The sequence below is a fragment of the Astatotilapia calliptera genome, chromosome 19 (assembly GCF_964374335.1).
Source record: "Astatotilapia calliptera chromosome 19, fAstCal68.1, whole genome shotgun sequence".
NCBI classification, from domain to species: domain Eukaryota; kingdom Metazoa; phylum Chordata; class Actinopteri; order Cichliformes; family Cichlidae; genus Astatotilapia; species Astatotilapia calliptera.
In genome coordinates, this window is record NC_137440.1 from 26,449,857 (window position 1) to 26,462,823 (window position 12,967).

At 41.3% G+C, this 12,967-nt stretch overlaps 1 protein-coding gene across 3 annotated transcripts in view; it reads right to left on the reverse strand.

Annotated features, from left to right (window-relative positions):
* Positions 1 to 9,339: 9,339 nt before the first annotated feature.
* Positions 9,340 to 12,967, reverse strand: part of rps6ka1 (ribosomal protein S6 kinase a, polypeptide 1) — a 45,313-nt gene continuing 41,685 nt past the window's right edge. For all 3 annotated transcript variants that reach the window (XM_026152936.2, XM_026152937.2, XM_026152935.2), the window contains 5 exons: positions 12,168 to 12,329; positions 11,986 to 12,062; positions 11,773 to 11,890; positions 11,525 to 11,662; positions 9,340 to 11,240 (listed from right to left, as the gene is read on the reverse strand). In XM_026152936.2, coding sequence (XP_026008721.1) covers positions 11,118 to 11,240; positions 11,525 to 11,662; positions 11,773 to 11,890; positions 11,986 to 12,062; positions 12,168 to 12,329 — 618 coding nt within the window. In that variant the 3' untranslated portion in view covers positions 9,340 to 11,117. The remainder of the gene's footprint in view (positions 11,241 to 11,524; positions 11,663 to 11,772; positions 11,891 to 11,985; positions 12,063 to 12,167; positions 12,330 to 12,967) is intronic.

Below are 12,967 nucleotides of genomic sequence, written 5' to 3' on the forward strand. Positions count from 1 at the left end.
CGATGCAACCAGTTACAGGTGGTTGGCGTCCCTCTCTACCTTCAATTTCAGACTCCAGTATCGTTCTGGAAAACAAAATGGAGATGCCGATGGACTCTCGCGTCGTCCTCATGGCAGGCTACCTGATGACCTTACATCTCAAAAAGAGAGAGACCGGATATGCCAGTTCGCAAAACAACATCTGTCAGATCCAGACAATATTGACTCAGTCGATCAGGACGTTGTTCATGCTATCTGTGAGAGACAGTTTGTTTATCATTCAACCACCTCTGAAGCTTTGGGTGATGATGCAGGTATAACCCTTGTCGAAAGTCTTGCCATTTCTGGAGATGCTATACCTGACAGCTTTGAGCAGGAAGAAACATTGGGAGGCTTACACATCATTCCCCACCTGTCACCGGCAGATCTCAGAGACAGCCAGAGATCTGATCGGTGCATCAGACATGTTATTACCCAGATGGAGAGTGGGGAGAAACCCCCTCCCACATTGAGGAAAGAACTTCCAGACGTAGTCCTGTTGCTGAGAGAGTTGAACAGGTTCGAGCTGTGCAATGACATTCTCTACAGAACACGAAGAGAAGGCGGTAATAAACATTACCAGTTGGTCTTACCTGAAGACCTGCGAGAGTCTGTGTTGACAAGCCTACATGACAATATGGGTCATATGGGAATAGAGCGCACACTCGATCTGGTCAGAGCCAGGTTCTATTGGCCAAGAATGTCCTCAGATGTGGAGAAAAAGATAAAGACCTGCCACAGGTGTGTGCGCAGGAAAACGTTACCTGAGAAGGCTGCACCTTTGGTGAATATCATGACGACAAGACCCCTCGAGCTAGTCTGCATGGATTTCCTATCCATTGAACCAGACAGCAGTAATGTGAAAGATGTTCTTGTCATCACAGATCATTTTACTAAATATGCAGTCGCTATCCCAACATCGAACCAAAAAGCTCGGACTGTCGCAAAGTGTCTGTGGGACCATTTCATAGTACACTATGGCATTCCTGAAAAATTACACAGCGATCAAGGGCCTGATTTTGAGTCTCAGTTGATCAAGGGGCTGTGTGAAGTAGCAGGCATACAGAAGATTCGGACTACGCCGTACCACCCCAGGGGCAACCCGGTGGAGCGTTTTAACCGAACACTCTTAAGTATGCTTGGAACTCTGGAGAACAAAGACAAGTCACATTGGAAGGATTTTGTAAAGCCTTTAGTTCATGCGTACAACTGTACCAAGAACGAGGTAACTGGATTCACACCGTATGAGCTGATGTTTGGGCGTCAGCCACGGTTGCCTGTTGATTTGGCTTTCGGTTTACCTGTGAGAGAACAACAAAACAAGTCACACTCCCAATATGTTAAGGACCTCAAATCCCATCTTGAGGAGAGCTATAGAATAGCTACATGGAGTGCTGCAAAGGTAGCCGAAAGGAACAAAACCAGATTTGACAAACATGTGACCACATCTACCTTGGAAATCGGGGACCGAGTGCTGGTCAGGAACATACGCATTCGAGGAAAACACAAACTCGCCGATAAATGGGAGCAGACCGTCCATGTGGTGGTGAAACGAGCTGGAGACCTCCCTGTCTACACCGTTAAACCAGAGGGCGGGGATGGCCCCATACGCACCCTACACAGAGACCTCTTACTCCCTTGTGGGTTCCTCTCTGCAGCCAAGGAAGTGAAACCTGAACAACCAGAACCCAAGAAAAGGCCCAGAACGCGACGGACCACTCAGAAAGACAATGAAAGAGCAGATCACCCCTCGGACGAGGATGATATTGTTTCAGTCCACTGGTTTGCAGATAGATCAGTGCCAAATGACTCGGCGTACATTGTCAAGCGAGATCTTCTGCTGACCCATAAATCAAGTCTTGGTCAAGATGATGTGACTGCAGATCAAGACAAGTTGGCTGGTAATGCTCCAGCTTGTGCAGACACCATCTCCGATGTTGTTCCAGCCAGTCATGCTGACCATAACCAACCTTATGACAATCAGATTGCGAGTTATGGAGAAGCCTTGTATGGGGAAGACTTAGCCGGAAATGACGAACCTGAAAAGGAAAGAGACTTACCCGGAAATGACGAACCTGAAAAGGAAAGAGACTTACCCGGAAATGACGAACCTGAAAAGGAAAGAGACTTACCTTCTACGGATCGCCCTGACATGAGGGATGAACAAATCCTACTTCTTTCGGACATGTTAGGGAGTGATGAGGAAGGAGAGGACTTGATATTTGACAGGGAAACAGTAAACAAAGAGAGAGATGAACAAACAAGCAAAGAAATTCCTGTTCGAAGATCAGAAAGAAGTCGCCAGCCACCAAAAAGGCTAGACTATGCTGAATTGGGAAATCCCCTTGTCACTGTGGTCAAATCATTATTTCAGGGTTTAACCACAGCTTTCATTGACTCTTTAAATTCTAAAGCTGAATTATTGTTCTTAGATGATGCAGTTCACAGTAGACATGCAAAGGGACTTGCATGAATTCAAGAGGGGAGGGTGTAACCCAGTTCCTAAAATCATCTCAAACAGAAAGAGAAAAAAAATTAAAACATTTAATGTTCATTGTTCTGTTCTTACTGTCCCGGTTAATGAAAGTGAAATGAGATCAAAATAATTATTTAAACATAGAAGGGATGCAGATTATATATGATATGCTCTGGTCAAACAAGGGTTAAGTTTCTCAGAGGGTTGATGAGCTCTGATGAGAGCCTATTGTTTTACTCCACTCCTCACATGTCAGCCAATCGGTGAAGCTCTAGGCAGCTCTTGTCCCTCCTTAGTACCAGCTCCCAAGTTTTCAGTCTCTTGCTTCTACAGCCGAACAGAGCAGACGGACTAAAACTTTTGTTATCGGTAAGCTGGAGAAATTAACCTCTAACGAGTTAAAAGAAATACCATCTAAACTGATATTTTTCACAAATTATGTATTTGCACTTTTGTTGTCAAGGGCAGAGCGAAACCGGAGGGTTTACTGAGCTGTGGCTCCATGTAAATGCTGAGCATCCACTCGACGGCGGTAAGCTAAATGTGGCTAATCAGACACGTGATGTGCGGAGTGTGGGTACAGTTGTTCGATGTCTCTGAAACGCTGTTGTTATGCTAGTTAGATCGTTAACTAAGTCATTAACATGTGAAAAGCTGTAAATGGTTAAAGCAGCTAAAAATAACTTTATGAGAGATAATTGTAATCAGACTTTATCCTGCTTCCTGTTTAAATTTTGATGTCAATCAGTTGTTTTACAATACTCAGTATTGAACACTTGGAGGTAATTTTTAGTGTATTTCCACTTGTACTGGTAGGCCTATGGTACAAGCGGGATTAAGCACGTCTATTTTAATACTCCTATTTGTGGACTGAGTCCTTGTGTTTACGTGTTATTGAAATTGATTATTTGCACTTTGTTCAATTTCTGATAAGCATTTGCATATTATTCCATTTCTTAAAAGGGGTAATATACTTATTTATTTGTGATTAGATATATATATGTACAGTGAGTTATTTTGATCGATGTAATTAATGTTTACAATGAAAGTGAATTATATGGTGACTATAATTCCTGAATGTTTAAAACCTTGTAGATAATCTTTAATGTTACTGCAGGTTACAAATAAGTATTGAACCTTGATACTGTGAAATTTTGGATATTGATACTTTGACCTTTGAAACTTGATATTTTAATGTTGTACAACATGACTGAACTGATGATGATTGAATTGATGATAGCTGATCTGAATAGTAGTTACTGCACTGTGACACTACTTTAGTTTAATTTGTGAGAGTTATCCTTAAAGGGCACGTGACATATATTTGGCCATTGTTTATAGGTCAGGTTTTTATATGGGACGAATCCAAAGACCAGGTCAGCGATTCCAGAACCCAGAGTGTTCCAGTGTTCACTGGATGGCGAGCCAACCCAAGATCCTAGGAGACGATATACATGTACACGCACACTCATTTGCACATTGATGGACTACAATCCTCTACTGTACAAGTAGTACGGTAGGACAGACAATCACACACACACTCCTTGTCAGACGAATTCTATGGGCCCCACCGGTACCATTTGGACTTAAAAAAGACTAATTCTTTTACTTGTGCACAATTTTATTTAATTCTATTTTTTTTTTTGCTACTTTGGGGGAAATTTTTATACTTGACATTCTGTTAAAACCTGTTGTAATACTGTGTTGTTTACAAATTTCTTTTACAAGGCTTAACATCACTAAAGTACTTTTAAAGCCACATAACTGTGTTTGTCTGGTTTCTCTGCCATTCGTGTACCAGAGCTCTAAGAGTCGTTCTCAGTCTTCTGACACTAGCCCAAATTGCTTATTACTTTGGTAATTATCCATCGGTACTTTATGTAACTCCACGTAAGTGCTACACTTTACTAGTCCCTAAGGACCCCAAAGCGCTTTACATATCCAGTCATCCACCCATTCACACACTGGTGATGGCAAGCTACATTGTAGCCACAGCCACCCTGGGGCGCACTGACAGAGGTGAGGCTGCCGGACACTGGCGCCACCGGGCCCTCTGACCACCACCAGTAGGCAGTGGGTGAAGTGTCTTGCCCAAGGACACAACGACCGAGACTGTCCAAGCCGGGGCTCGAACCGGCAACCTTCCGATTACAAGGCGAACTCCCAACTCTTGAGCCACGATCGCCCGGCTCAAGGGTTAGATTTGACATGACCATGTCCATTCCTTTATGATGAAAGTGTACGCATCATTTACCCATCATAATATACCAAATCATAAAACTCAAGTCATTTCAGATTGGCTCCTTGAACATGTACTCAATCACTGTACTTCTGTTATTGATAAGTCACTGAGACGAGACATACCGCCATCGTTCCACACCAACACATTTGTGTTTTTATCTATATGTGGAGGTAAGAACTAATTATAAATGTGGTTATTTTGTTGCAATAAAATTTTAAATTCACGCTGGAGGCTGCTGTGTAGGATAGAAAAGACAAGATTAAGATTCAATAATAGATTTTGTATTTATTTTAACAGAACCTCTGGAGATGCTCGAAGCAGCACTTCACAACCAACTCACATCAGACAGAATAAAACAAAAACACAGCCAGAAAGACATCCAAAAATAGCGAGGAATTTCACCTAAAATATTCATCCATACAGAGTGTCCTCTTTTACAGCTCAGATCAGACAAGAATGCATCATCACATACACCCACAGACACTTCCACTGTTGTAAAAACCCAGGAAAATTCAGCATCTAAGAAGAGCCACTCCAGCTGGCAGCTGCTGTAAACTAAGGAGACAGGATGGGGATAAAAAACAGCACCACTTTATTCTCTACTGAGATGGGAAACAGATGATGGTTTTCTGTTTTTTTGTAATCAATATCAGTGACTTCTTTCTGCTGCCGCAGGCTGAGTCAGTCAGTCTGTCTGTGTGTGCGTGTGTGTAAGTGTAAAAGAGCAGGAAGTCATTCGTCGCAGTGTGACTTACTGGTAAGATGACGTCAAACACAGACCAGTGGGAATATATCACACTATGTATGTGTGTCTGTAAATAAATAGCTGCATTTGTCTCTGACATGATGGTGCACACCGTGTCAGCATAAATCATCCTCCCCCACAACCGCTGAGCAGCAGTGGCTGTTATGTAAGTGATTGCATCTGTGCATACAGAAGCAGGTAACATCAAGTACAACCATGAGGCGATACTAAGAGCTGATACTAATAAAGCTGAATCTGCCATATTGCTGAAGGAGGGAAAGCTGGGACACGACAGTTAAAATGCTACAAGCAAGAGCAGATGGAGAGAGGCTGCAGAAGAAAGTCGTTCACACACTGATATTGTCTCCAAGCGAATGCATAAATATGAATCACAATATTTAATGTGGCTTTAATTTGGTCTACCAACTGATGCTTTTCATCACAGGGAAAAAGTGACAGCAGCAGTTTTAAACATGAGGTTTGAATAATTAAACATAGTGGAATAATAAAAAAAATAAAGAAGTACAGTATTCATGTTGACAAGCCTTGACCTTTGCCTCAATCCATCTACTTATGCAGGCATGGATTGATTTAACCTATGTTTGTATGTTTGCACTTTATCTCCCTCCAGTGACCATCTGTGGAAATACACCAGGCTTTGGTCTGCTGAGACAGGAAGTGAAGGTCATTAAAGGCACACATCAATGCACCAACCCAGCCCAATCGAGTCAAGTTTTTCACAAGCAGGGACAACATCCTTAATTAGATTCACAACAATCAAGCAGATGGTGACAGAGGGAAGAAAGAACCCCTTTGAACAGGAAGAGCCATTGGCAGAAAAATGCTCAGAGAGTGGGGAGCAGCCATTTGTCATAGTCACTCGGGGTATGAGGATAAAGAGAAGAGGGGGAAAAGGCCGCGAGGGCCGGTGTCCTGCAGGTTTTAGATGTGTTCTTTATCCAGCACAGCTGATTTAAATGGCTAAATTACCTCCTCAACATATCTTGAAGTTCTCCAGAAACCTGGAAATGAACTAATTATTTGATTCAGGTGTGTTGACCTAGCATATCTAAAACCTCTAGGACACCAGCCCTCGAGGCCTGGAGTTAGACACCCCTGGCTATTCAATTTTATTTGTAAGGCGCACCAATCACATCAGTCTCCTCAATGTGCTTTATATGGTAAGCAATGTTCCCTCTAATTTTTCATGTGTCTGAGCGAACACACAAACACTGACCCACGTTAACATATGGACTGAACATACACACACCCACAATGGACAACTGTACCCTCAAACACACAATAATAACATGGACTGAACCACCACTCACAACCACTAGCACTTTATATAGCCTCTGTAGAAACTATCTACACCCTCACTTATCTTAACTGCACTACTGTATAGCTCTGTGTAAATAATCATTCTGTACATTCGATAATCTTTAATTCTACAACTGTTTACAACTTCCATAGTTCACATTTCTGTATAGCTGTATATCTCAGATTTCTGTAAAGTTATTTATTTTTTATTCTGTATAGTTTTTCATATTTATATCCTGTTCATAGCCTGTACATAGCTTGTACTCACTACAGCCTGTACATACTTATAGTTATAGCATATTCACAACATACTTCATACCGTGTACATTATAACATACCATAATAGACCCATTTCTGTAATATACTTACATATCTATACTATTGCTAATATATATTGTAATATATCTATATCACTAAAGCACTTCTGGATGGATGCAAACTGCATTTCGTTGCCCTGTACCTGTGCATGTGCAATGACAATAAAGTTGAATTCTATTCTATTCTATTCTAAACTCCCTGAGCGGTCCCTTGGACCTCTGTGAGCAACAGCAGACGTGTGCACTGTGGTCACGCCAGCATCGAATCCATCCAAGTCACATGGTTTATTAAAATAATCCAATTACAGCATTTACATTTATGTTAGACTACTTTTAATTAACTGCTTTAGCCCACTTACAATGAAAACTTTAAAAAATCTTCTTCATTCATTAACACTATTGGAAGTAAAAATATCTTGAGCTCCAAATTTGAAAACACAACTTTTTTTCTTTTCTTTTTTTAAAAATAAATAAATAAATAAATAAATAAATAAATAAAGCTCTGACTTGTATTATGAGTCTGTGGTCTGGGAGAGAGTCCTGTAACTCTGTCTGCAAAATACAGTAAATAATGACCAATGTTGGGCAGTTAATTATATCATTACGTCTTCAAAAAGGTAACTGAGTTATGCAGCCAAGTTTTTTTTAAATAAACATTTCAAACTATTTACAGAACAATCAGCTGTTCTGCATCAAATTTGATGCCATGTAAATTATTTGTGCCGCTCCAAAAATAATTTATGTCCACTATGAGATAAAAGAGAACAACAGCCTGACAACAGCAGATTTATCACTCCTGTAACATTCAGTAGTCGCCTCATTGTTCTGACACACACAAGAAAACTATTGACTACACTACACACCAACTACACAAGATTTGCGCTGAACATCGCAAATATCTCACATCTCAAAACACTGCCGTCACTCCTAAAACTTCCCCCTTCCTAAACAACTAAATGCCATGTTGCCATATCATTTTTTGATTGGTCGACATGGTAGATTTTTCCACCAATAGGAAAGGGTGGGGTTTTCTTTGGGTTTTGGGCACAGGCGGAGAGTGCTTTCGAAACATTGCATGTTTTTTTTTTATCATAACTCTGGTTTTACACAATTTAAAAACTGGTATAAAGTCCACACTTTTCCCGTCAATTGTTCCGTCTGTCCTGCTCACGTCTCCAATGGTTGTACACATTGTCATTAACGTGGCTTCACTCCACATCAGCCACGCCGCTTTGCTAAAACACCGGTGTCGGCACATAAGGACGCTGTCATAGCCTGTCAACAACGTTGATTAGCTGCATATATACGAATGTGAATCGCATCATTGGCTGGACTATGGGATAAAGTGGCATCGTTCTAATCCCATACGGGAGCAGCCAGTCACTTACTGACTAACACTGCAAAACAGAATTATTAAAGTATTAATTTTAATTTCAATTCAGGTTAGATTTTTTTTTCCTGTGCGCAGAGACCGTGCCAGCCGTGCGCAATTGCGCACGCGCGCAGCTTAGAGGGAACGTTGATTGGTATCTATAACATTAGAAAGAACCCCCCAACAATCACATAACCCCCTGTGAATAAGCACGTGATGACAATGAAAACTCCCTTTTAACAGGAAGAAACCTCTGGCAGAGCAAGGCTCATGGAAGGTCCGGCCGTCTAGCGCGACCAGATGGGGGTGAGGGAAATGAGAAAGGAACAGAGGGAGACAGGACAAAAGGCGAACTATAGGAGAGAGTCAGACTTTAATAGTTACTAATAATTAAATGCAAAATGGTGGATAAACACACAGTGTGGAAAGAGATCAGTGAAGAGGAAACACTCAGTGCATCATGGGAGCCCCCCGGCACACATTATGAGAGAGATGACATTTTAATTGGGTGCAGTTTTCTTGTGTAAACAACTGGGGAGTGAGAAGACGGGAGTGGAGAAGTACTCAGTGTAAGGAAGTCAGCAGCCTGAGCCAACAGCAGCATAACCAAGTGATGGGTCCAGCACCAATACTTGTTTGTGGATGAAAAACAGCTACTCACAAAAAACTGTATGCATAAAGAATTATTAGTTATAAGAAGTACTACTGCTCTTACAGTATTATGTGTTCTTTGTAGGTTTCAAAAATGTGATATTTTTTCATATTTCTATATCTGGGAATTGTGTTTTTTTTATACACTTGAATGTCACTTGAAGTTAAAAAAAAAAAACAATAAAGCAAGACAGACACTTTGTCATAGCAACTCGATTTTTAATATTGTAAGATATAAAAATCTTCATCTTTATCATACAATAACATCTTACCATAAATTTTGACAAAGGAGGGAGATTTTTTGCCACCAAACAAGAATTATAATATAACTTTGATTTCTTTTGAGGTAAGACAGCTGCTTCATAGATTCTTAAGCCACACAGGTCTTTTCTTCTACACATGCACAGCATCTTCTTATCCTTACGGTGTGCTTTCCATGCAAGACATTCCGCCTCACCTGTAGGCCTAGGCACTGAGCTAAAAGCAGGACCTACTCCGTGGAGAAGCTTACACTGAGACACCTTTAACTCTAGGCCTCGTATTCAGTGTCAATAAAATACCAACGAGTCAGATAATCAACAAATGGAATTCCAATATAATGAATGAAAAAAAGATAATCCACAATAAGGGCAAGTATGTGTGACATTATAACCAGTGATTTGACAGAGATTTTAACAAGTGCTTATTTCCGTAAAGACAGCAGCCAGCCCTGACTTATTAAACAGAAGAAGAGACCTGTGCGGCATCAAGTCCACAGGCTGCGATGTGCTCAGCATGTCTTTCACTATTTTAAATCACTACTTTCTTTGGATAAAGAGAAAAAAAACAAACAATCGACAGCAAAAACAACCAACACAGGAAACAGTATTCAATAGGCATTATCCAAGAAACACAGTGAAAACAACTAAAAAAAAGAAAGAAAACAATGCAAATATAGAATTTTTAACATGCCACATTGTTCCTTGGGCAGGGTTTCTTTCACAGAAAGCCATCTATGTTACTAGTTTTTATAGTAATAAAAATAACAGACATCTCAAATGGTTGCCAGCAGATTGACCAAGCAGAGAAGAGGAATAGGAGCGAAACGAGAAAGCCACATCACCGGACCATGCACATGACTCTGCAGCATCCCGCGAGACAGTACAGACACACACTGCAAGTCATGCAACTGACACACACGCCCACACACACACGCACGCGTCCGCACACACTCTCCATAAAACAAAACGCAAGCATAGATTGACACTAACCAAAACATCAGCAACTGACATTTTCTAGAATGCACATATTCTGGCTGTACCAAAGCCAAAGAGGCATTTATGGCAGAAATGTTTTAATATTCATATCAATAACGTTCTCTGAGAAACATTTAACAGCAGTTTGGACAGTACTGTGGTTTTGTGCTGTCGGCACAGGTTGAATTGGCAGCACAACCGCTAATACGAAGCTCAAAAACCCTACAAAAAGAACGGACAGACGGCAAAAAAACCAAAAAACAGGCAGATGGATAGGCGTGCAGCGAGAATGACAACCAATTACAGCAAAGATGAGAAGAGAAAACTTTCATTGTCACCATCAAAAACAGGGCTGCATCGACTCTGTAGCGGGTCATGCACAAACACGCTCACACACTCGCACAAACACCCACACGGCGCCAGAACATCTGCCAAAAAACCTGCACCCATTTTTTTTTACATTTTTTTTTTTTCGCCCTCATTGCCCCCATCCATCGTCATGATATTTTGATAGGCAAAAGGAGATCGGCTAACAGCTGCAGCTGGCGAGCCCACACAAGGAGGATGATAGCTAGAGCGGGACAACTGATGTCACAAGATGGGGGCAGGACCACAGTCAGTGTTCCTTGGCTGGTATTGGCGGGTCGACACCAAGTCCCCGAGCAAGCTGACGGGGTGGTTTGGAGCCAGGAGGTGTGGTTTTGATCAGACTCCTGTGACCTGTTTGGCTATTCAGAGTCTCTACAGAGATGTGGAGGGAAGTTTCTTAACACGCCTCTGAGCAAGGAAGGAGCTCTCAATGGGCTTGAGCTCTGGAGTAGGTTGTGAGTTCTTCAGGGCGGAGTAGGTGGCTGCCATTGCACCCTGTGCATAAAGAGCAACATCATGATTGAAGCCCAGATGAGAGTATGAATTACTGATATGTTGTCTGATTTACTGCAATGCAAAAAACCCGCTCGTCTTGTGTTTTCTAATCGACAATGCAACACACGATGCGAGTATATTGCAGTGTACAATCATATTGGTATTTTGGTGACACTAAAAGGAACTGATATGATATAAAAATCATTCTACATGTTGAGTTTCAACTACTAAAACTTCAATGAATCAATGAATTCCTTTAACCTGATTCCAGGCAGTTTTGTTACCTTGACCAGCTTGGGGTCCTGGTGTGGGAGCTGGCTGTTGGGCAGCTTGTCTCTGCGGACAATCCATGGGTGTTTGAGAACCTGCTTAGCAGTCAGTCTCTGATGGGGGTCAACGTGAAGCATCTTGGACACCAGGTCCTAGAAAAAGCCAAATAATAATATTATGGAAAACTTGTAGGTTGACGCAAATACAACAAAAAATTCTTTCTAGGGAGTAAAAGAGTTGTCTAACAAATATTGACTCCTACCTTGGCGGCATCAGACACAGAGTCCCAGTTACCACCAGTCAGACTGAAGTGGCCGTGGCCTATCCTGTTCAGGATTTCATTTGGAGTGTCTTCAGGTCCGTTGGCAAATGGAGTGAAACTGGTGAGAACAAAAGTAGACAGACGGTAAGGTTAATGCAAAGAATAATGAGAGAGAACAAAGTTCAAAGAATGATTTCAAGTGTTCCTACTAACCCAGCCAGCATGGTGTACAGCAAAACCCCGAGACTCCAGATGTCACATCCCTCATCATAGCCCTGACGCTTCAGCACCTATAGCAGAGTCAGAAGGAATCACATATTACTATATATCACAATGACTGGGGGAACCTTGACTTTTGTGAGTATGTCTTGCGAGCGCACTCGTCACTTGCTCACCTCAGGAGCTACAAAGTTAGCAGTATAGCACGGGGTCATTAGCAGGCCATTGTTGGCACGCAGTTGCTTAGCAAAGCCGAAGTCACAGATTCTGATTGACTCGGGATTCCCCGACTCGTCGACATAGAGGATGTTGCTGGGCTTCAGGTCTCTGTGCACTACCTGAAACACAAGAGGGCAAGAGTGGAATGGAGGGAGAAAATTAGGATTGAAAGTGTCAGTAAACACTCTTGGGTGGAATTCTTTCCCATTTTTATCTGCTTTAAAAATGTCTTCTATAAATTATTTTCAATTTTATTCTAATCAGAAGTTGAATTATTTACCGAGGTGCTTCAAGTGATTATTCCCCTATGTGTTGTTACTAAACCAAAATAATTAAAAGGATGAACACAGTTTGACATCTTCAAGCTAGAAATTCATAAAAAGTAAACAAAAGTAGACATGTGTTGTAAGTTTTTAAACATCAGGAAACATAAAAAAGTAAAAAGAAAAAGAAAAGTAAAGACTTTAGCCTGGTTTTCAAAGGCACTACTATTCAACAGTTTTCTTAAAAAAGCAAAATGAACATCAAATAACTAAACTCTAATAGCACCTTAACTAATATTTCTAAAAGACAGAGCTATTTCACAGCAGTTATTTTGATAAAACACTATTGCTCAAATACAGCTCCAGAAAATAATTTTAAAAAAACCCATTGTGTGCTTCACAGGTTTGCCATTTCAGAATAATGCCATTTGACCTCAAAGTCACATGATAGGGTGGGGCTAGGTTTCACAGCGGGTTCACCCGAAACCTTGGCT